The 24,213-nt window shown below is 44.6% G+C and overlaps 3 protein-coding genes and 2 long non-coding RNA genes across 6 annotated transcripts; 4 read left to right on the top strand and 1 right to left on the bottom strand.

The window, feature by feature from the left end:
• On the top strand, window positions 549-7,078 carry LOC8054096 (probable copper-transporting ATPase HMA5). 2 transcript variants are annotated; one of them, XM_002446875.2, is made up of 6 exons: window positions 549-1,126; window positions 3,743-5,134; window positions 5,216-5,470; window positions 5,567-5,689; window positions 5,801-6,277; window positions 6,358-7,078. In XM_002446875.2, exons 1-6 carry the CDS (start codon window positions 767-769, stop codon window positions 6,745-6,747), a joined length of 2,997 nt encoding a protein of 998 aa, XP_002446920.1. In that variant the 5' UTR covers window positions 549-766; the 3' UTR covers window positions 6,748-7,078. The 2 variants fall into 2 exon arrangements, with proteins under 2 accessions (XP_002446920.1, XP_021318949.1); XM_021463274.1 differs by lacking the exon at window positions 549-1,126 and adding an exon at window positions 1,263-2,949 and having other exon boundaries at window positions 6,358-7,018.
• On the top strand, window positions 10,964-11,960 carry LOC110436617. The gene is made up of 3 exons (XR_002454426.1): window positions 10,964-11,044; window positions 11,531-11,825; window positions 11,920-11,960. It is a non-coding gene; the product is annotated as an uncharacterized LOC110436617 (long non-coding RNA).
• Window positions 11,964-12,843, top strand: LOC110436618. Its single transcript, XR_002454427.1, has 3 exons — window positions 11,964-12,006; window positions 12,101-12,230; window positions 12,329-12,843. It is a non-coding gene; the product is annotated as an uncharacterized LOC110436618 (long non-coding RNA).
• Window positions 15,766-17,826, top strand: LOC8056585 (probable phospholipid hydroperoxide glutathione peroxidase 6, mitochondrial). Its single transcript, XM_002446876.2, has 6 exons — window positions 15,766-16,037; window positions 16,428-16,504; window positions 16,773-16,834; window positions 17,014-17,132; window positions 17,333-17,500; window positions 17,596-17,826. Exons 1-6 carry the CDS (start codon window positions 15,990-15,992, stop codon window positions 17,626-17,628), a joined length of 507 nt encoding a protein of 168 aa, XP_002446921.1. The 5' UTR covers window positions 15,766-15,989; the 3' UTR covers window positions 17,629-17,826.
• On the bottom strand, window positions 18,941-20,729 carry LOC8056586 (putative cis-zeatin O-glucosyltransferase). Its single transcript, XM_002448257.2, has one exon. It carries the CDS (start codon window positions 20,595-20,597, stop codon window positions 19,125-19,127), a length of 1,473 nt encoding a protein of 490 aa, XP_002448302.1. The 5' UTR covers window positions 20,598-20,729; the 3' UTR covers window positions 18,941-19,124.

Raw genomic sequence — 24,213 nt, forward strand, 5'->3', positions numbered from 1 at the left:
TTGTTTACTTTCATCCCAAAACTTAAAATTTTTCAAGATTTCTCGTCACATCGAATCTGTAGACACATGCATAGAGTATTAAATATAAACGAAAATAAAAACTAATTGCACAGTTTGGTCGGAATTTACGAGACGAATCTTTTGAATCTAGTTAGTCTATGGTTGGACAATAATTACCACAAACAAACGAAAGTGCTACAATGTCGTGAAAATTTTTCCTTCCGGAACTAAACACGGCCTAAAATTGAGTTTTCTTCTCTCTCTTTTTTTAATTTGAACAGCTCTGCTTTGCAGATATATTTCTTTAGTTAGGCCTGTTCCTTACTTGATCTAGATCGCATGACAGTTACAGGCAAATGCCTTGAAAATGGTAGAATATAATCATTCACCTATCAGTTATCACTAATTCGTTCAACTTTCGTGCGAGCCAGCGCTCTGCCTACTACACTCCACAGCAGTGGAATATGAGTCAGCTGCCCTTTTCAGTTGCATTAACAGAAATGACAGAGCAATTATGCTGCTACGCTACGCTCACCAGCTGGACACGGAACAAACGCAATGCACTTGCTGTTTCAGTCGGTGTAGTGTTGCGTCTCCTTGCTCTCTCAGCTCTCTCTCTCACTCTCACACACACAATCCGCCTGCTGACGCTGGGCTCTTCGCCACCTTCTATAAATGCCGGCGCGGTTCAAACCAAATCACAAGAAATCCCCCAACCAACAGTCCAACCCCCAGCGCGCTTGAGTGGAGCGGTGGTGGCACGGCAATGGTGGCGACTACTCGAGCTCTGCTCGTCTCCTGCTTCCACGGCGGTGGCGGTGGCGGTGGCGGCGGCTCAGAGATGAGCAGCCGCCTCTCCCTGCGCCCGCGGTACCCGTCAATGCCGCGGCGCCCGAAGGGGGTGGCGGTTGCTGGCGGCGGAGGAGACGGCGACCTGGAGGCCGCGGTCGGTACGGGGGATGAGGAGGAGGAGAAGGTGGCGGTGTTCTCGGTGTCCGGGATGACCTGCGCCGCGTGCGCGGGGTCGGTGGAGAAGGCCGTGAAGCGGCTCCCGGGCATCCACGACGCCGCCGTCGACGTCCTCTGGGGCCGCGCGCAGGTCGTCTTCTGCCCAGCCTTTGTCTCGGTGAGCTCCGTGGACTTGGGTGAATTTTATTTGTGTTTTTTAATGTATAAAAAAATGCAGAGCTCTAGATTGACACGTTTTTTTATTTACGAAGAAACATTACTTGTAGTTGCAGTTTGCAAAAGTGTAGCTGGGTTAAGTCCTATGGGAATTTGGGCAGCGCTTTCCCCATTACAACCTGCTGACGTGGGCATTGTGGTTCATCTCGAGACATTTGCAATCGGATCATCCATGAGATCTCTCTTACAAAATGGTTATGGCAAAATGTTGACACTCGAGAAATAATTCGTCGAGGCCTTAATTGAAATAATTGATATGGAATGGACCTTGAAAAAGAGTGCTTTCTCCTTCATTTGCATTTATTTGCTTCCTTTCAGTTTAGAAGCTTTGCTTCTGGGGAACGTATCCTGTGGAATCCAGCTTCGTGTGCAATCTATACAATCATCAATTAAGGCCATAGGATCCAACGTCTGAGGTTTTTTTCACTTAAACCCTCCCATCTGGATACACGGGTTAGATTTAAACCCATAGGTGGAGGGGCTTAAGGGGAAAAAACCTCAGATGTTGGATCTAGATCCTGTGACCTTAATTGGTGGTTGCATAGGTTGCACATGAAGCTGGGTTGCATATGATACGTTGCCTTGCTTTCTGATGTTGAACTGCTTAACTATCCTTTACAAAAGGAAAAATGATGGTCGTTCAGGGTTCCTGCATATTGCTGGCAAGTTTTCAGCAATAAATGCAGCGGGCCTTCACTCCTGGATACAAAGTTAGAAACTAGAATTGAAGCCCTACCTAATATGCTTCTGTGCTGACATTAGATCTCAGTTGCTTGATGCTCTCAGAAGATAATTCCAAAGATACTTGGCTAAGGTGTCTTGCTAAAATTGAGTTTCATAATTTTTATCCATTTTTTTCTCCCAGCTATCTGTGCCCCATGGAATGCTGATGCATATCATTGATTTTACCTTGTTGAATTTATGTCTCTTATTCTGTTCCACCCTGCATTCTGTTTGGAAGTTTCCATTTCTTGATCTGTTAGCTTGTTACTCCTCTAAATACCACCATGCACCCAATTGGTTATTGGACTGTTAAGTTGGAAGCAAAATTGAGTTATACAAGAATAATTTGACACTTACGTTTCCCATCTCATAATTGCTTCTTTTCATCAGTGTTGCATTAGAGATGCAAAATTTCAATCTTGTCTGCCATCATTTTGGTAACTTTTTTGGAAAAGATCTGCCAACTTGGAAGGCACGGCACTTCTCTTTTTGCTAGCATCTTGAAATTCATTGCAATGAATGTTTTTTTCCTGTTTTATGGAGTTTTTTTTAATTAATGGAAGTCATTTTCATGAAGCATAAGTGCCCAACTCTAGTTGCATCATGGGAGACGCCTCATGCTGTTGCCCCTGTAGGACCACAAAAACTTTCATCTCACATTTCAACCTAGTGGTTGCTTCTTGAAAAACTATTTTATTGGATAATCTCTATGATATGATGGTGCCAATTCTTTCATCATCTTGTAACTTCAATCATTAATACCTACGCTGGCACACTTAGATCTATAGACAATTAATATAGTGAACAAGAAACTGAAGTGCTTCCTCCATTCTGTTTTGACGTTTTGAGTATTTGAAAAAAAATTTACTAGAAAATAGTACTGCAGTTTTCATCTATTTTGGTGGCTAAAAATTTTAAAATGTTTCATGCCACAGATTCTGTAGGACGCAAAATAGAAAAAAGAATGGAGTAATCTTATGTAAGAAGAAAGTCTTCTCTTACAAATATAAGTACATTACCCTCTTTTGGTTTTGACTTCAGGTATAGCACAAAGCTATATTTGGTATCCTTGTCATGAACCCACTTAGAGCAGAAACTTGTCTCCTTATAGCTCTGACTTGTATTTGTGCCTGATCTAGTATTTGCGCACTTCCTTCCTTGGATAGTGCTTCCTTTTCAAATAGCACCTTTCAATAATTGTGAATCGGAAAAGGGATAGCCCTTTTGTAAAATTGTTAGGTTCCTGGAAACTAAAGGCAACTCAATGATTGATGATTAAGCACAAAATTTGATTTTATAAAACATATAAAAGCCAATACACTTAAAATGAACGACATCCATTCAGAAACTGCCTTCTGAATAAACCAATTCATAAAACATGCCTGGTACAGGCCTGAAAATCCCAGCCCAACAAGAACATGCCAAAACATGCCTGGTAACTTGAACCTTGGGAGAAGATTGGTATATGGTGTAGATGCATAAGCATAGGTATACCTAAACATTTATTATGAGCAGGTAACAGGTCTGCTTGTGAATACTCCATTTTGGCATGTCGCCCTTTACACACACAAGGAAAATTGTATTTCTGTAGTTCTTTTGGATTATTCAACACCCAAGATTACACTGCTTTTCAGTTGAGCCAAACAATATATTCGCAGTATATACACTGAAATTCTCTGATCACTTTGTTATTGTGTATATTGACCAAAAGTTAATAGAAACATGTTTAAACTTTATATTGTTTAAAGTTTCTTTGTCACGTTTTTATAGAGTATGAGCAGTAATTTTAATACTTGTTTCCAGGAGATTCTGATCATGTAAACCTTTTGGACAGGAGAACAAAATTACAGAAGCCATTGAGGATGTTGGTTTTGAAGCTAAATTGATTGATGAGGAGGTCAAGGAAAAGAATGTTCTACTATGCAGGTTACATATAAAAGGAATGGCCTGCAAGTATTGCACAAGCACAGTTGAATTTGCCTTGCAAGCTTCTCCTGGGGTTCAAAGAGCTTCAGTTGCATTGGCTACTGAAGAGGCTGAGATCCGTTATGATCGCAGGATTATTTCTGCTAGCCAGCTAATCCAAGCAGTGGAAGAAACTGGCTTTGAAGCGATACTAGTGACGACAGGAGAAGACCAGAGCAGGATAGACCTTAAAATGGATGGTGTTCTCGATGAGACATTGATAATGATCTTGAAAAGCTCTGTACAGGCCCTTCCTGGTGTGGAAAACATTACATTCAACTCTGAGCTACACAAGGTCACCATCTCATACAAGCCTGACCAGACAGGTCCCCGGGACCTCATCGAAGTCATCAATTCAGCCACATTTGGTCATGTCAATGCATCAATATATCTGGAAGCAGATGGAAGGGACCAGCATAGGTATGGGGAAATCAAACGATACAGGCAGTCTTTCTTGTGGAGCTTAATATTCACCATTCCAGTTTTTCTCACCTCCATGGTGTTCATGTATATCCCTTGGCTGAAGGATGGGCTGGAAAAAAAAGTTGTCAATATGATGAGCATTGGTGAATTAGTTCGGTGGATTTTGTCAACACCGGTCCAATTTGTTATCGGTCGCAAATTTTATGCTGGTGCTTACAAGGCAATGTGCCGTGGCTCACCGAACATGGATGTCCTTATTGCTCTAGGGACAAACACGGCTTACTTCTACTCAGTTTACTCAGTTCTTCGAGCAGCTACCTCTGAGAATTACATGTCAACTGATTTTTTTGAGACTAGTTCCATGCTTATATCATTTATCCTTCTTGGAAAGTACCTTGAGATCTTGGCAAAAGGAAAAACCTCTGAGGCTATTGCCAAGCTGATGGATCTTGCACCGGAAACTGCAACACTGTTAATGTATGACCATGAAGGAAATGTGGTAGGAGAGAAGGAGATTGACAGCAGGTTAATTCAGAAAAATGATGTGATCAAAGTAGTCCCGGGTGGAAAAGTTGCTTCTGATGGATTTGTTATTTGGGGCCAGAGCCATGTGAATGAAAGCATGGTTACTGGAGAATCACGGCCAGTAGCAAAGAGAAAGGGTGACACTGTAATTGGAGGGACAGTGAATGAGAATGGTGTGCTCCATGTCCGGGCTACATTTGTGGGATCAGAGGGTGCACTGGCACAGATTGTAAGGCTAGTTGAGTCAGCGCAAATGGCAAAAGCTCCTGTCCAGAAGTTTGCTGATCACATATCTAGAGTCTTTGTTCCCCTGGTAAGGTCAAGTGTATTGTATTTGATCCAATCTACAGTGTTTTTACAGAAAAAGGCTGAGCAATCAGCTCCATGCTTTCAGGTGATTCTTTTTTCAATGCTTACTTGGCTCACATGGTTTGTCGCGGGGAGGCTCCATAGCTACCCTCACTCATGGATACCACAATCCATGGATAGCTTTCAGCTCGCTCTTCAGTTTGGGATATCGGTTATGGTGATTGCCTGTCCTTGCGCCCTAGGGCTGGCTACTCCAACTGCTGTGATGGTTGCAACCGGAGTTGGTGCCTCACATGGTGTTCTGATCAAGGGTGGGCAAGCTCTGGAGAGTGCACAGAAGGTATGAAATAATCTCATTTACTGTGAGGACGTGCAAGTTTAAAAAAAGGTCACTGAATTATTCAGAAATAGTAAATTATCTCATGATACTTCATAGGTCGACTGCATCGTTTTTGACAAGACAGGGACGCTTACTATTGGGAAGCCTGTCGTTGTTGACACAAAGCTTCTTAAAAACATGGTCTTGCGTGAATTCTACGACTATGCTGCTGCAGCAGAAGTATGTTGTACAACTCCTATGTTTGTCATCATCTCTTTTTTTTTTAATATTTCCATATTCAAAATATATAGTCTATCCTTTTGAGATTCCATGGATTCTTATCTCGTTTAGGTCAACAGTGAGCACCCCCTGGCAAAAGCGATAGTGGAGCATGCCAAAAAGTTGCATCCAGAAGAAAACCACATTTGGCCTGAAGCAAGGGAATTCATTTCAGTAACTGGGCAAGGTGTCAAGGTGGATGTTAGTGACAAGAGTGTCATTGTGGGAAACAAGAGCTTTATGCTGTCTTCTGGCATTGATATCTCCTTGGAAGCTTTGGAAATCCTCATGGAAGAAGAGGAGAAGGCAAGGACAGGGATTATTGTGGCCATCGACCAAGAAGTTGTTGGCATAATCTCCGTATCTGATCCGATAAAACCAAATGCCCATGAAGTGATATCATACCTGAAGTCCATGAATGTGGAGAGTATAATGGTGACTGGCGACAACTGGGGGACAGCTAATGCTATCGGCAAAGAGGTTGGCATTGAAAAGATTATTGCTGAAGCGAAACCAGAGCAGAAGGCTGAGAGGGTGAAGGAACTTCAGGTGAGCTATTTCGTATTTTGTTTTGTCATTTTCAAAGTGCCTTTATCCAGTTATGTAATTTCTGGCCCAAATTCTTGCAGTTGTCTGGAAGAACCGTGGCAATGGTTGGCGATGGAATCAACGACTCCCCAGCACTTGTCTCGGCTGACGTGGGGCTGGCAATCGGCGCAGGAACAGATGTCGCCATCGAAGCTGCCGACATTGTCCTCATGAAGAGCAACCTGGAGGATGTGATCACCGCCATCGACCTGTCCAGAAAAACCTTCTTCCGCATACGAATGAACTACGTCTGGGCGCTCGGGTACAACGTCATCGGCATACCGATTGCTGCAGGGGTGCTCTTCCCATCCACTGGGTTTCGCTTGCCGCCCTGGGTTGCCGGTGCTGCAATGGCAGCTTCGTCCGTCAGTGTCGTCTGCTGGTCCCTGCTGTTGAGGTACTACAAGGCTCCAAAGATTGTTGGCAGTTGATGACACAGCTGGAAGACGGGCATATCATTTGCCAAAAACAAATTACTCAGTAGATATCACATATTATATCACTGGCACTGCTGCTGCTGGAATGAGAAGGTTGGCTGCTAACTGTCGCTGAAACAAAACTCTAAAAAAGAATCGCTGAAACAAGCTGTACATATGTGTTATAAGTATATACGGCGATGCTAAGTGAACTGGTGGTGTAACTACTTGTGATCTGCATCGTTGTATCGATCCGTACCGTTTTTTTCCCTCCTGAGAGGACTTATAGCGCTGTACTGTCTTTATGATCTGAAACTGAGGGAAATGGATCCTGAATATTTTTCCATTAATCTCACGTGACTAGCACGAGCGTGAACTACACGCTGTGGGAAGAGGCTGCAGTGAAGATAGTGAAACAAAAAAGAAAAAGAGCAATTTCAGTAGTCATATTGGGGGCCATGCCATTTTTCTTGGTACATAAATCTCTTTTTACTATCTTAATTAAAAGGTAGAGCTCCTGCAATTATGTTAAAAAAAAAACTAGCACGAGTGTGGCAGGGATGCTAGATTCCCGTTTGCTTGTCTGAAAAATTATGACTGAAAGTACTGTTCGTTGATTTATTGTGAGAGAAAAACACTGCTGACTAGCAGAAAAAAATACGGCTTATAAGACAAGCGGGCAGAAAATTGTCTTCAAACTTTAATCATCAACAAGTTGCACGCTATTGCTCCACCAGGAGAAATGTCCGCACGGAAGCCAACTTGAACAAAGTATCAGTAGAAGGGTTTTATTGAGGTGACAATGGGGATCATATTCGATGAAAAGCAGAGAAGCTGGTGCTTGGTGATGATAGATCCCACCGGTACGTTGTTTTTGGACCGTCGTTTTCCTCTGTGCTCAATGTTAGTTTTTTTTTTTTGACAACATGCCCAATGTTAGTTACCTAACCAAACCGTTAACACAAAACAAAGTGACAAACGCACTCACAACGGAAAAAGAAAAAATCATGATAAGATGGCAGTGTGCGCGCGCTGAAGTGGCTCCCAGACTCCCAGTGCCAGCAGTAAAAGACGGCAAACCCCCCAAAAAAGCTGAGTGACTTTGTTATGTTTATATTTTATTCCCCTCAACCACTGAGATGATCCGATCATGACCTACGACCAACCGCGCTGTGCCTTGCATGACCCACACACGACGCCGCATCCGGTGGCCGACGCCATCAGAACAATTTGCTTTTCTGGTTGCTGCAGCATCAACCTAAAATGAAGGCGCGGCCAGGCCTTTTTTTTTACAATTTGGCTCTTTTTTTGAAAAAAGTTCACAATTGGACCCCTGGAAAACTCAAATGCAGAAATGGACTCAGGGGGTCGGCGCCATGCATCATGGCGCCGAGGTATCACGTCTCGACGCCATGGATCACGGCGCCGAGGTCCTGGATGCGGCAAACATAGATTCTGACGTGGCATTGGAAAAAAAAAAAGCTCGGCGCCACAGATCACGGCGCCGAGCTCGGCGCCGTAGATCCTGGCGTCGACCCCTTGAATACCACCAGGCCGCGGCTCGCGTTCCTCTGTTCGCGAGGCAGTCTTCCTCGCCGTCGCCGCGCTCCCTGCTCGCCGCCGCCGCCGCCTGCTCGCCGCGCTCCCCTTCCATCCCCCGCTCGCCGCGTGCCCCGCCCGTCCCCCTACTCGGCGCGCGTGCCCCGGCCCGGCCCCCGGTGCTGCTCCCTCCGGCCGCGCCGCGCAGGGCGCCCTCGGGTCCGCGCCTTGGCCCCGGCCTTCCCACCCGCCGCCGGCTTCGTCGTCGAGGGAGCAGGGAGCCGCCTTCGCCGGCGTTTGGCGGTCACGGGGCAGGGAGCAGGGGGCTTCCCCTCTTCCGGCGGTCACGAGCCTGAGGCCCCTCTGCCCTGCGTCCGTCCGCTGCAGCGGCGGGATGTAAGTTTTTTTTGAAATTAGTTATTCTAGTTTACATAATAATTGAGTTACTAATTTATTTAGAATACTTAGTAAACTGAAATAGCAAGTTTAGGTAGTTTTGTTAGAAGCCTAAATTTTGTTAGTTAGCAATTAGTAATTTATTTAGTTAGCTAGTTTAGGATTTTATTTAGTTAGAAGCCAAAATATCGAACCTAATTTAGCAGAATTCACATTGGTTTCTCTGTTTCCTAATTTATCGTAGTTTAACTATTTAATCTAATTTAGATAATGTAGTTATTAATTGTTTTAATTTCTTTACTAAATTGAGATATATAAGTCTATTAGTTGTATATTAGCAAATATATCTATATATTAGCAATCCCAAATCCAAGTACATGAAGAATAGTATACCCTAGTTAGTTAGTAAATTTAGTTATATAGTAGTACTCGTGTTAGTTAGTTACATACATTGTTAGGTGTTTTATATGTATTAGTTATATGCCTAGTAACATGGTTATTTTGTATATCAATTAGATGGACAATTTAGTAACTCTATATCATGGAGGAAGTGTGGAGAAAGATCAGTTTGGCAATGTTGATTTTGTTGGAATGCAAACGGTCCCTTTGATGTTTGATGAGCGGCCCTTGTTTTCTGAATTGATGGGTAGTGCTCGTGATGAGCTTAAATGTAATTCGAATGAAGAAGAAATCTTAGTTGAGGGGGTCATTCACCATGGCGGGTCAGGGACAATTTTTAGGCGGTTGGTCCCAATTGTATCCGAGGTTCAATGGGACAAATATGTCAAAACTGTCATGAAGAGTGAGTTTAAATGTTTGGATTTGGTTGTGCGCAACTTGTCCAAGGAGCCAGGCCCTCTAGTGGATTCTCCTCTTAATTGGCAACCACCCATTGGCCCTCTAGTGGACAATCCGGCACCCTCAGCTTCTCTGATACCCATTCAGAACGTGGGTGTGGAAGATGTGGTTGTCGTTCCTGATGCTCAATCCGGTCCCAATGAGGTTGGCTGCGTACATACCCCTATGACCCAGACAATTCCATGTAAGTGGCGTAGTTGCATTATTCATTTTGTTAGCATTCCTTCGTTCGATTGAGTTGTCTCAATTGTATGCATATTTGTGGTTTTGTTGTAGGTGACAATCCAAGTAATGATTGTTGTCATCCTGTGCCTCCAACAATTAATGTTGACGCAGCTTTTATAGCATCTAATAGTTTGGATGTTAATATTGAGGATGATGAGGAGCCCTATGGCACAGCTAGTGCTGTTGATTCCGATGATGACCGGCCAGTTGCACCTTTAAGTGAACAAGAAATGGAGCTTATCAGACGTTTTTGTCCTGATCGTGATCCACTAGTTCACGAGTTTAGTGACCTCAGTCATTCTCAAAATGCTTATGCAGAGGGAAGAGATGATGAGCTTCTGGAGGCTCCTGAGCCTGGTGAGAGTGTGCAAATTCAGAAGGGCATGATCTTTAATGATTTGCCCAGCTTAAGAAGGTGGTTGCAACAATATTCTGTAATACGTAAAAGACCCTTCAAGGTGATGCACTCCCATGTTGAGCGCCGCTACACGGTTGTGTGTGAGATGTCAGATTGCAACTGGAGGGTCTGTGCTCGTAAACAAAAGGCCACCGGGAAGTTTAAGATCACAAAAATTGTAGGTCCACACACTTGTGCCCAGACTGACCTTCAACAGAAGCATCGACAATTGACCTCTACACTTATTGCTAGTACGTTATGCACAACCTTAAAGGGTCAGCCCAACTTGAAGGTCAGAACAATTATGGACATGGCTCAGAAGATATTTAAATATGACATAAAGTATGGCAAAGCATGGAGGGCAAAGCAAAGGGCCTGGAAGATGATATATAGGGACTGGGAGGAGGGGTACGAGCAGCTGCCAGCAATGTTCAATGCAATGAAAGCAGTTAATCCAGGCATGCATTACGAGTACATTCCGAAGCCTAATGAATGGAGGAATGGGAGGCAGATATTCTTTCGTGCATTCTGGTGTTTTCCACAGTGTGTCCAGGCCTTTAGGCACTGCCGTCCAGTGTTATCAATTGATGGTACTTTTCTGCTTGGCAAGTACATGGGCACTCTTTTGGTAGCCATTTCCTGTGACGCTGACAACGCATTGGTTCCTTTGGCTTTTGCTTTGGTGGAGAGAGAGAACAAAGACAGCTGGGGTTGGTTCATGCGCCTTGTTCGGATACATGTCATTGGCCCACATAGGGAGGTTGGTGTCATATCTGATAGGCACCAGGGCATACTCAGTGCCGTACAGGAGCAGATTCCAAATCGAGTAGCCCGCCAATTTGGCTTGTGCCAGCAATGGCCTGTCCCTCCATTTGATACTTCCGTGGAGCTGCACAAGTAAGTTATTTTGGTAATTTATTCCATGCATTTGATAGATATGTTGACTGCAATTTATTCAAAGTTCAATATTTATTCAAATTTCAATACCTTAAATGTTGCTGAAAATTACATGATTGCTGAAATTTATTTGCTACTTGGTCCAATATAAATCCTTGCTGAAATTTATTACCCCCTATATGCATGTTGGTACTTTTTACATGCTTGCTGAAATTTATATAAATGTTGCTAAAATTTACATGCTTAGTGCCTATCCATGCTTGCTGAAATTTATAAATGTGATATTGCAGATCCATGCTTGCTGAAATTTATATCCTTAGTCTTTTCTATCGTATTTGAAGTGTGCTACTACAACCTACTTGCTGAAATTTATTTCATACCTACTATATTCATGTTGCTAGTTCAATATTTTAACCCCGTACTGAGTTTTAGAATCAATGTTGTTAAATCTGTGTTATTATTTTCATCTTTAATATTTAATTTTAGGATTGATCGTCAGAAGCAAAAGAAGACATTTGAGTTTGAAACGTTGCATCGTCAGTACATAGAGGTGTGGGACCAGTTTCATGACAACCTCTACGAAAATTAGCAACCACATACCAACTACAATTTTCGTGCATACCTTACTTGGTACCTAGGTGTTACACGAACAAGGTTGAAAATTCAGTGGACCCAAGCAGATTATGCGTACCTTGAATCATCTGAGGATGAGGACACTTCCTATGACCTAGCAGCACGACAAGGGACACTTATCGAGGCAGCACCTGTCTTGGACCGAGTGGTACATGTCCTTTCCACTATACAATTGTACGATTGTTGTCCTTTCCACTTTATAAATTGCACCTATATAAACTATTACATGTCTTATCTTATAGGGCAACGCAATAAAGCAATCTGTACTTGACATCGAACGGTTTTCAAGAACAGGTGTGGACGAGCACACACTAAACAACTTTCTTGGAGTAAGTACTTGACATCGAATTTATCTAAGAACAAGTATTACGACCCTCATTTATCATATATCTAACAATATGAATTTTAATCTTTGCATAATAGAGACTAGCACGTAGGCTTAGGCGTGCTGCAGCTCGGTGCGGTTGCGGTACTAGTGCTGCGATGAATGTGCATGTGCCACAGGAACGACAATGCAACACACCTGTTGTGCATGGTACATCTTCTTTGGGAGGTATAATTTTATTAAATTTGTTGTTTAATTGAACTGAGCAATTTTCATGGTATGAGATAATGAATTAAGTGCACACATAATTTGAACAATGTTTATAGGATCTGGAGGACAGAGCTCGTCTCGGCCAACTATGGACACTTTTCAAAGCGATGATGATGAGGACGAAGAGGGGGTGGCCGAGGAGCGTGACTATGACGAGCTTGGGTTATCTCAGCTTCCTGATGCTCCTTCTACTCAGCCTACGCAGGTTGCAAGAAGGCGACGTCGTTCGCCTTGTAGGTACACTCCAGGCACCGATGCTCTTGGCCACAAGGGTAAGGGTAAGACTAGGAGGCAGTGAGGATGACTTCTGTGCTAACACCATGGTAGCAGCTTAGAATTGATGGCATAACTTCTGTTATTTTGCATGTATCGACACTGTGAACTTTGTGGACTATTTGTACTATATGGGACTGTATGGTCTCTGTGGACTATCTGAACTATCATTCCTGATGGCGTATGTGCTTGTGTTGTGATATTTGGATGAATCAATGTTTGTATTGTACTGTGATGTCTATTTATAACTGTGGATGTACCAAAAATAGGGGAAACTCTTGCAAATTTTTTCCATGAATTATTCAATGTAGTGCACATATTCTGTGGTCCATTCCTATTGGTTTTCGCAGTGTAGGCTTTTCAGAAACAGTGAACCAATATGGCTTTTCATTGAATCATCACATCCGAAACAGTGAACGAATCTAGCCTTTTCAGATGACAATCCAAATAGACTTTTCAGTTTTCAACTAGGCTTTTCAGTAATCGAATCTAGGCTTTTCAGGTGCATTTATTATATACTACAACGGCTACCAACTATTGGGTTCCTATATATATACGCAGTGGTGAGAGCGTTGCTACTCACTTGAGATTGTTCAGTTCAAGTAAAAATGTCTGGAGGGTCGTCTAGAGGGAAGGGAAAGGGAAAGGCGGCGATGAAGGGTAATCCCTTTCTTTGGGAGGGTCCTCTTGGTCCTAAAGACTTTGAGGAAGCAATTTATGATAGGTTCCTCCTTGAGAGCAAACATGATTTTACTAAAGAGGCACCACTGAGGGCATATGATGACCGAAAAGAAGAGTGGCCAAAATGTATGCATGGTGAGGATTGTTTGGTGCAGATGTACACAGAGGGGATAGATGGAGGGCGTCGTTTCTTCAAATGTCCATGAGCATGGGTAAGTCATATTACTAATTCAACCTTCAATAAGATACTCTCTTGTGCTAAAGCTACATACTTATTGCAGTCATCCTTGTCAAAAGAGAACTGTGGCTTCACCAGATGGGTCGATCCTAGACCTATTCATCCCCATGCAGAGTACATCTACTACCTGCAGGACCGTATCTTTGATTTAGAAACGGAAGTTAGCTGTGGTTACAATGACGACGAAGAGGACGACAACAGCAATGCTACTGGCTCCCAAAACACAATATGCAATGATCCATACTGCACATGCCCTAATCACAAGAACAAGGGCCCTCCTTCACCACCACCCCCACCACCACCACCAACAACGGGAGGATACTATGGAGAAGGGGCAACACAGTTTGCTATGTGGCCACACTACTAGGTAGAACTGAACTAATTCACAGGCCACATCCATATGTTTGTTGTTTGGTTTAATCACCTAAGGCATGTTAGGGTTAGTCGAAAGAACTATGTACCTTTGTGTGGTATATGTTCTCACATGCCATTCCCTGTGCTTGTTAATTGCTTGAATTACCTAAGGCATGTTAGGTTTAGTCTCGGACCTCTGCACCCTTGTTTGGTGCATGTTTTGACATGCCATTCAATGTGATGTGTGCTACTAGTTATGCAATATACTAGTTCGTTAACTTCTATTTCAACTAATTATCCTCATTTCATTGCCTATGCAATACTCAAATAAAAATATTGTCTACTAATAATGAAACCAAATTAAAATTGCTAAAGTGCATTACATAACAACAAATTGAAAAGTCCAATATTAATCATCCATTCAAAAAACTATAAATGGTTTATCTAAGTCTACAACATACGTGTAATATAGGTCAAATCAATGAGTCAAAAACTAATATGTGAAAGAGTATACCTGGCTCTTCAAGATCTATGGAACAAATCAAACTTTTGATGGTCCAAATATTGAATCCAAATTCGTGCTCGGTTTTTGGAGAGAAAGAGCCGAGAGGGGAGATGAAAATATGAACTGCGTCCACGGGTAGCGAAGGGCGTCGGCCGATTTGTAGCAGGGAGCTCGGCGCCGTGATCTGTGGCGCCGAGCTCCCTGCCATGCCACGTCAGATCCACGTGAGAAGGCAGTCCAGGACCTCGGCGCCGTGATCCATGGCGCCGAGACGTGAAACCTCGGCGCCATGACGCATGGCGCCGACCCCTTGGGTCCATTTCTGCATTTAAGTTTTCCAGGAGTCCAATTGTGAACTTTTTTCAAAAAAAGAGCCAAATTGTAAAAAATTGGGGCGGCCAGGCCATGCATTCGTTGCTCTCGTACCAAAAAAACAATCATGGTGCTACCGATAAAAACACCCTTTTTCTTTCTCCAGACCTCATTTAGTTCACCCCAAAAATTAAAAAAAAAATTCAAAATTCTTCGTAACATCGAATCTTACGGCACAAATATAGTCATCAAAAACAAAAACTAATTACACAGTTTATCTATAAATCGCGAGATAAATCTTTTGAGCCTAGTTAATCTATAATTGAATAATATTTACCACACACAAACAAAAGTGTTATAGTGCTCCGAAGCAAAAAAAAATTATAAACTAAACAAGGCCTCAACCGTAAGCTGCTGCTGCATGCCCAAACAGTCAAAAACTCACCAGTTATTACAGTACATTTGTCTCGCGTACGTGCTGCGCGAGTTCCAGTACAAATCAGTGCATTTTTTCCTTCGATTCGAGACGCTGGCGACCGGAACTTGCGCGCCCGGCCCGGGAGCTTCCGCGTCAGGGTCAGGGCGTCGTAGAGCTGCTCAGCGTCTCACGAAGTCGACGTGCCTTGACGGCCACCGCGCACAAGCATGGCCGGCCGAGTCGGGAAAAGGAAAAAAAAAAAGAGCATGGCCGGCCGAGTCGGGAAAAGGAAAAAAAAAAAAAGAGCATGGCCGGCCGCACACGGTCCTTCACTCGCAGGCCCAAGGGCCCGGATGCGTGCTTCCAGAAGCTGCCGCGACATTTTCCTTTAGGCCACGCGTTTCACACTAGTTCCAACCGTGCGTGGGGCCGGAAAACGTGAAGAAAGGCCCACGGCCCAGCGAGTGAGCACCCGCCCGTCTCAGCCCAAGCCCGCAGCCGCCGTGAGGCAGCGTTCGTACCGGCGGTACCCATCGCCATCGGAGTGTGGGTAAGCCGCCGGCAGCCGAGACGGTTGACCCACGCGCGCCACGATTCCGTCCACACGCGGACGCGGCGGGCTCCCGGCCCTCGGAACCCCGCGCGTGGGCACCACGGTGCCGTCGGGGCGTTCACACTTGCATCATGTGTCTCAAGTCTCAACTCAAGTGTCACGGCCCTCGTCATCCGATCCAACCCCCAACCTCCCCTGGCCCCTGGGCCTGGCCGTATAAAGGTCCCCCGCGGGTGACGTCTCGTCGTCTCGGCCCACAACCTCAGCTCCGCCGCTTCTGCTCTCTACCGGCTCTCGCCTCGCTTCGTCTACACGCTACCGCCGAACAGCCGCTCTCTCCTCCCGAACCCCCCCGCTAGTTCGCCGCCGCCGTTCGCCCCCACATGGCCGCCGCGTCGTCCGCCACCTCCGTCCACGACTTCACCGTCAAGGTCAGTCCCGTTTCCCCTCGTCGCCTTCTCATCGACCCAAAAACGTTCCGGTGCTTAGATTCCGGAGGTGATAGTAGGATCATAGGACCCCCCCCCCCCCCCCCCCCCCCCGCGTAATAGTTCGCATGGGGAGCGCTTGCTTAGCGTGCCTCGGAGCCGCAAGCCCGAGCCCGCTGTGCTGTGCTTAGTCCGGGCACCAGTGGTTCCTGATTCGTGCGGAGCTTACTGTGAATTTCGCTGTCGATCCGTTTGATTCACTTGCAAAAATGACTGAATTTCTTAGCCATGAGCTAGCTGTGTTTGCCGGATTTTTAGAAGAGTAGATGCCGCAGCCTCTGATTTTGCAGCGGGGAGTCTAACGATTGCTTTTTGCTTGCTGCTCTTGTGCAGGATGCCAGCGGCAAAGACGTTGACCTCAGCACCTACAAGGGGAAGGTTCTTCTCATCGTTAACGTCGCATCCCAGTGGTATGAAAGTCATCTGGAGCAGAACCTCGCGTCTACCTAACCTTCTTACTACTGTCCTTGTTTGGTCCATTGCAAAATTCTATCATTAAGCTGGTTCATGTCTTCTACTACCTGGAATCATTTGTTCCTACTCGATATAAAATAATGGTTTTTATCTGTGCTTACTTATTTCACTGTCAGACGTAGGAGTAGACATCTTTTGTTTACACTGTATAGAAAACATTATTCTGTACACTGCTAATTGCTGCACTGTGACCGATTGTTTCAGTGGCTTAACCAACTCCAACTACACCGAGCTGGCCCAGCTCTATGAGAAGTACAAGGACCAAGGTGTTTCCTTAATCCATTGCTCTTGTATATTCTTAGTCTTGTAGTGCCTATCTCTGTTGGCATGGCCTTATGTTTTAGTGGTTTATTTTATCCAAATATCGGTTGTTCATTGATTTAGACAATTCCGGTTGTGGGGATGCTAATTGCTAGGTACAATTGCCAATTTGTGATCTATGCAGGCTTTGAAATTCTGGCTTTCCCATGCAACCAGTTTGGTGGGCAGGAGCCTGGTACCAACGAGGAGATTGTGCAGTTTGCCTGCACACGCTTCAAGGCTGAGTACCCCATCTTCGACAAGGTAAAGTTATAGGCTTCTAGCTGTTTCTCCTCAACCAGAGAAATGCACAGTAGTAGGATAGCTGTCTTAATGCAAAGATACAGTTATCTAACTTAGCAGGATGATGTGAGGATATCAGTGATGTGTGATGATCCTAAGAGACCCATGTAGAATGGTCTGTTATGGAGTAGTACTGACTTCTATCTCTTATTGCTTGTCAGGTTGATGTCAATGGTAACAATGCTGCGCCCATCTACAAGTTTCTGAAATCTAGCAAGGGTGGCCTTTTTGGCGACAGCATCAAGTGGAACTTTTCCAAGTTCTTGGTTGACAAGGAGGGACGTGTTGTGGATCGCTATGCTCCAACAACTTCACCTCTGAGCATTGAGGTAAACTTTCAGCACCGCAATTCACATTTGTTGTAAGCGCTTAACTAGTATGCTGTTGTGATATCATTATTAATGTTTTTCTATAATCTCTGCAGAAGGATATCAAGAAGCTGCTTGGGAGCTCTTAAAGAATATCTAGCTCGAAAACTGTATAAAAAACTGTATGAGCATTGCTCTGAGCGCTAAAATATCGAATAATGTTGTGTTAATAAAGTAGTGCTCCGTATTTGAGAGGTTGCAGTACCTGTTCTATTTTCCTTGCATGCACTCTGTACTTGTATATGCCCTTCGAATGAATTCCAATGCTGTATCAGTTGGCTACCCCATTTCGTGTCACTAGCCTGCTAACGGGTTGGATTCCTTTGGCCTTTGGGTTTATTCCCTAGATTTTTGGGGAATTGTTATTTCAAAAACTGTTGCATTTTGAACCATTGGATGCAAAATCTTAGGTGGAGATCTCTGTCCTCAAATCATGCATGACACATTGACACTAAAATGTTTTTGTTAGTATTACTGGATCTTTTTTTTGTCCATTTCAATACAACGGTTTTACGGAAATTTTCATCATAAACTTTCAAGTGCAGAATTTTTCAATTTCAGTGGTCCTTTTGACCCCAGCTCAACTCTCTTGTTTCTAATTTCGCACGTGCTCTGTTTTTTATTTTTTTACACCATCTAATAATAAAAAAGGGGAAAAACCTTGCCGTCCTCTAAGAATTTTTTTTCAAGAAAGGGTTGTTTCTCAAAAGTAATGTATTCATGGCATTTATAATATGGCAGGCTATGTTTTGCACTGGGCCTCTATTTTGTTCTCCGGTATATGGCCCTGGCCCGTTAAATAATTGACACTCGAACCAGTTCCATAATTTTAAAAAAATTTCTCTGATAACCCGTTAAATAACCGACACTCAGACCCAATTCCACCATTTCGAAGATTTTACAGTGAGTCTGCCTTGATACCAGTTTGCCACGAGGCCCAGAACATACTTAGGCCTTGTGAATTTGGCTACCGTAGCATTTTTTTTTTATTTGACAATTAGTATCTGGGTTTAAAAGATTCGTCTCGTGATTTCCAACTAAAGTGTGTAATTAGTTTTAATTTTTATCTATATTTAGTGTTCAAAGATTTAATGTGATAAGTGAAATTTTTTTGGGTATGGAACCAAACAAGGCCTCACTGCATAAAAAAAAGTAATATTTTAGTTTTATACTAAGTCAAACCATTTAAAATTTTACCAAATTTATAAAAAAGTACCAAGTTTTATGATACCGAATAAGTATTATTACATTTATTATGAAATATATTTTCATATTCTACCTATTCGGTGTCATATCATATATACTAATATATTTTCTATAGATTTAGTCGAACTTAAATTTGTTTGACTTAAGACAAACCTAAAACATCATTATTTTGGGATGGAGAGAGTACATAGTAAGTAATACGAACTTTGGAGCCACTAATACATTTCAAGTTTTTTCCAGTAGGGTTTTTTATTGCATTAATAATAACTTTGCAAAGCTAAGTTGCTCCTACAACTTACAAGACAAATATTATTCGCATTATTATGCATCTATTCACCACGAGAACTCAAATTAACCTAGAAACAGTCAAATACGCATTTCATCTTGCTATGTATGCAACGAAGTCGTCGAGGTCCTTGCGCGAGGACCCGCCCTCAGCGACGGAGGCGCGAATGGACTCCATGAGCTCCTTGGCCCTCTCCCGCAGCGCCAAACCTTCGTCGCGTGCCATCACCTTCTCGATCGCCTCGCGGATGGCATCCGCAGGTGTCACAGCGCCGTGTTGCTCCCATGGCCTCACCAGGATCCCGGCCTTGAGGAACTTGCACACGAGCTCCGCCACCAGCGGCTGGTCGGAGTGCATGGGCCAGGCGAGCATCGGATTCCCGTGGCTCAGGCTCTCCATGGTCGAGTTCCAGCCGCAGTGGCTCATGAACGCCGCCGTGGCGCCGTGCGCCTGGATCTGCAGCTGCGGCGCCCACCCGGTGATCACCAGCCCGATGCCTCGAGTTTCCTCGGTGAACTCGGACAGGAACCTGGCGTGCCTACTCTCCTCCGCGGCTTCCTCCTCCTCCTCGTGCACCACACCGCGATCAGCGTCGCGCAGAACCCAGACGAACCGCTGCTTGCTGTCGCGCAGCGCCGCGGCGAGCTCCGCGATCTGCTCCGCCGGCAGCGACGTCGTCGTGCCGAACGACACGTACAGCACCGACGCCGGCGGTTGCCTGTCGAGCCAGTCCAGGCACTCGTGCCGCGCACTGCGTCCCGCTGCCGCCGGCGCGGTCATCACGTCGAGCAGTGGGTTCATCGGCCCGACGGCGAAGACCCTCTTCCCTCGGTACTGCGGGTCCCCGGCTACCAAGTCGATGAACTCGCTCTCGATCGCGCGGGACGTGTTCGCCACTACCCCGGCGAATGCCGGACTCTGGCCGTCCTCCTGCGTCCCGACAATGTACTCGACGAACTCCCTCGGCATGCAGGCGGCGGGGTGCGGGGCGTCGAGGCCGCGCGCGCGAAGGAGCCGCTGCCCGGCGTCCGTCCACGCGGCGTCGAAGGACGAGGCCACGCACTGCAGGCAGAACGCTTCGCCGTTGGGGATCCGCGCCGCCTCGGGCGCGGCGAAGGAGCTGAGGCGATCGTACAGGACGACCACGCGGCGGTGGCGCGCGGAGACATTCGCGAGGAGGGTGGCGACCGGGGCGCGCGCGCCAGCGACGAAGGCCTCGCCCATGGGGATGAGGTGGGTCGGGAACGGCGAGGGCGCGGCCGGGTCCGGCGGCGGGGTGGCGTACGCGGGGACCTCGAGCTCGTGGAACTCGATGCGGCGGAGGGCGTCGTCGCCCCAGCCGTGCACGCGCGCGCGCGCCTGGCGGACGTGCGGCCCAGGCGCCGCGTAGTGCACGGGGAGACCCCGGGACGCGAGCAGCAGCGACATGTGTAGCATGCCGTTGAGGTGGCCCTGCGCCGGGTACGGCACCGCCACGACGGCAACGGATTCCACGGACATTTCGGATTTGGGTAGAGCCATGGACATTTCAGATTTGGGTAGAGCACTAGAGCTTGTTCGAGTCATCGAGTGAGCATGCGGTGCCTCGATTGGCCGGCTCCAAGTACAGTATATATGTGGACGAGAACATATACTTAGGCCTTGTTTAGATGCACTCAAAAACCCAAAACTTTACAAGATTCTTCATCACATCGAATCTTGCGGCACATGTATGAAGTATTAAATATAGATAAAAATAAAAACTAATTACACAGTTTCTATGTAAATCGCGAAACGAATCTTTTAAGCCTAGTTACTCCATGTTTGGACAATGTTTGTCAAATAAAAACGAAAGTGCTACGGTGTCAAAATCCAAAAAGTTTTTGATCTAAACAAGCCCTTACTCTCCAAGTTCCCAGATGCGACATGCATGCACGTGCGCAGCAAGAAACTTGACCGCCGTCGACGATGGTCAGCCTCACGTGTGTGCGTGCGACTGGGGCCTTGTTTAGTTTGAAATTTTTTTTGTTTTCGGTATTGAAGTAATTTCGTTTTTATTTAGCAATTATTGTTTAATTATGAACTAACTAGATTCAAAAGATTCATTTCGTGATTTACAGGCTATGCAGTTAGTTTTTATTTTCGTCTATATTTAGCGCTTCATGCATGTGCCCTAAGATTCGATATGACGGAGAATTTTGAATTTTTTTTGTTTTTGGGTGAACTAAACAAGAGCTAGGAAAATCTTTTACCAGTCTGGGTGAATTGGATTATTGGAAGATTGTTAACGTGTATATCACGCATACGTCTTTTCTTGGTTTGGAGGCAAGTGTGGGAAGTTTGGATAGTTTCTCCTAAGGATGGTAATCTTTTACCCGTGAATGCGGGTACCCGTGGTTTTCATGCCCGATGGGTAGTATGGGTATAAAGGTACATGAAGGTCAGGTATCCGCTCGGGTATCAAATTTTGTTCATGGGTATCTAATGGGTGCCCGTAATATGAGAATATATATGAATATATGTCATCTACGTTTTATGTATATCATGTCGACTATCTTGTTTAACATGTTGAACTATTAAATATAATATTCTTATGGATGACTGAATAAAGTGGCTGTGTGACCTATTAGCTTGTTATTCTAGTTCTTGTGAAAGTTGTTTTGTGTTACTAGTAAAAATGCCCGTGTGTTGCCACAGGTGTTTTTCTATTTTTTGTTGTGTAAACATAATTAGAATTATTAGAGGTAATTTGTTAACTTGATTTTTATCTAAGCTGACTTTACATGAACTTTAAATATTTCTAAACTGATCTCTAGGACACCAGCAGGCATGTTGTCTTCACATTCCTTATCCTTGTACGTCAGTAGTTGTCCCAACATTTGTTTTGTGAGTTCATATTCATCCTGCATAATGATTATGTTGAGTGAATGAGCAATACTAAGCTAATTCTCTTGCACCTCCTTGCGCCACATCATCATTCACTTCTTCTGCTGCTGCATGCAATTAAGTGCCCACTCACAGATGGTTTCAGTAGTAGATGCAGCTACCTACACATGACCATACATGCATATTGCTAGCAATTATTCTCTCGCGTGATCTCCTCTCTTTCTCTTTTAAAACTGGCTACTAAAACTATATATAGATGATATAATAGACTACAGTGAAACCATATTTATATTTCCCTTTTATACCCGTAGCAACGCGTAAGAATTCTCCTAGTTCTAGAGATATATGTGCTTTAAAATAATTGATTTAAATGTTACGGTAGTTACCATTAAAAACGGCAAGTTGAGCTCTTCGCCTTTCCACGATGACACGAAGATTGAAACAACGTAACCCGAGAGTTCCCTGTTATATATGTACACATAAACGGTTAAAGACATAATATTCAATATAAGGAAATTCTTTATATATATATATATATATATATATATATATATATATATATATATAGAAAAGTTATTTTACCTTTTGTAAACTGGAATATCATATAATATTCTTTGCCACCATAGGAAAACATTTTCATTCCATTTAGATCTAGGGCATACAGTGGACATGGCTTTAGGTAAGTATTCAGCAATCCATAGAAGTTTCTTTACGTATCTTCCATCTGGGTTGTATTGGTAGGTGGGATCAAGAGGATTTGGGTCCAAAATGTATATAGTTCTGGTATCTTTGTCCAATATGAATAGATTAATTGACCATAGAGTTGTATTGGAATAAGAATCTGAATAAGTCGAGAAATTAGTTATTTATTAAAAAAATACATTAATGCTGATAGGTATATATGAGAGTGTTCTTACCAATCTGCATGATGAGACAATATAGTTAATGCCAGGCCAGCAATGAACGGAATTTGCTAGTTACTAAACATCTATTTTTTCCCTGAAGTTTGGGTGTCGTCCATAATCCGTCATCATCTATGATACATATAAATTTATATAAGTAAAATAAGTTTGGTAAAAGGAATCAATTTATTGTCCCAGTTGGGTTTGGTTGGCAGTGGACGCACTCACTTGTTTGCTTGGTGGCGGCGCTCCAGGCCATGGTCGCTCGGTCGCTCCCTCCTCAGATCCCCGTCCCTAGCCCCTATGCCTCCGGCGAGCAAGTTGCGTCTGGTGGTCCTGGTCCCCTCCCCACATCTGCTCGCACCTTCCCGCATCACCCGAGACGGCTGGGTTGACGTGGGAAAGGCCGCGTGGTCGAGGGTGCGCTGAACGCTCACGGAACTTACGCTAGAGCCTAGATGAGGACGAGCGACTGGTGAGCGGAGGGGGGACCACGCAAGTGCGGCATCTCCTCCAGAGCCGTCCCTTGACTGGATTTTCCAGTGCCGCCGACCTGGTGGCTGGCCGGAGAGGGCGACGGCGGTCGGCCGAGGCTCCAAGTCGCGGCACGGCACCAAAATCCAGGCGGCACAGCAGGGGCGGAGGGGTGTGAAGACCGGCTGCCGCCGCTGCCCTCCGCTGGCGGCTCCTCCGGGCACATGGTACATGACGGACCCGTACTCCGGCTTGCCGTCGAACTGGAACACGTACCGCGGGTCGGGCTCGGCCCGCACGACCATGTGGATCTGCGCGTGCATGGAGACGGCCGACGTGCCTTTCCCCTGCGATTCTCCGGCAATTGGTCCCTGTGTCAACCTTTGCTCAAACACTTTGCTGCGTTAAGTTAAGCCAACACAATGATTTTTGCAGAGTGTTGTCACCGTTAGGGGTCGCTGAAATTTCTTTCTTTAGACGGAAAAAAACTATACGGACTGGATACGGACTGGAGATTGGCAGAAAAAAAAAGACACACTGAAATTTTGGCTCTTTATAGATACTAGCAAAACATGCCCGTGCGTTGCAACGGGGTATAGAATTTATTATTTGATAATTGTATACTTTTTGTAAAATTTAAATGAGTTTAGTCCAACCTTGAATCAATAAATATAACCCCACCAAAACAAACAAAACTACCAAACTAATATCGGAAATCACCTTGAGAAGAAATAGAAAAAAATCATGTCCCATAAAAAAAGCAGAAATCTTCATGTACAGAGGAGGAAAAAGAGTAAAAATAATATAAAAATATGTATAGAAATTAAAAGGAAAAGAATATTACGTAAAGAAAACATAAAAGCATCAGATGAGGGAACAATTCCATCAAACAGCACGCCAGATCAGTCTACTTTTATTGTCGCTCAGTGCAATCCAAAGCA

This window comes from Sorghum bicolor, chromosome 6 (genome assembly GCF_000003195.3).
Source record: "Sorghum bicolor cultivar BTx623 chromosome 6, Sorghum_bicolor_NCBIv3, whole genome shotgun sequence".
Lineage (NCBI taxonomy): Eukaryota > Viridiplantae > Streptophyta > Magnoliopsida > Poales > Poaceae > Sorghum > Sorghum bicolor.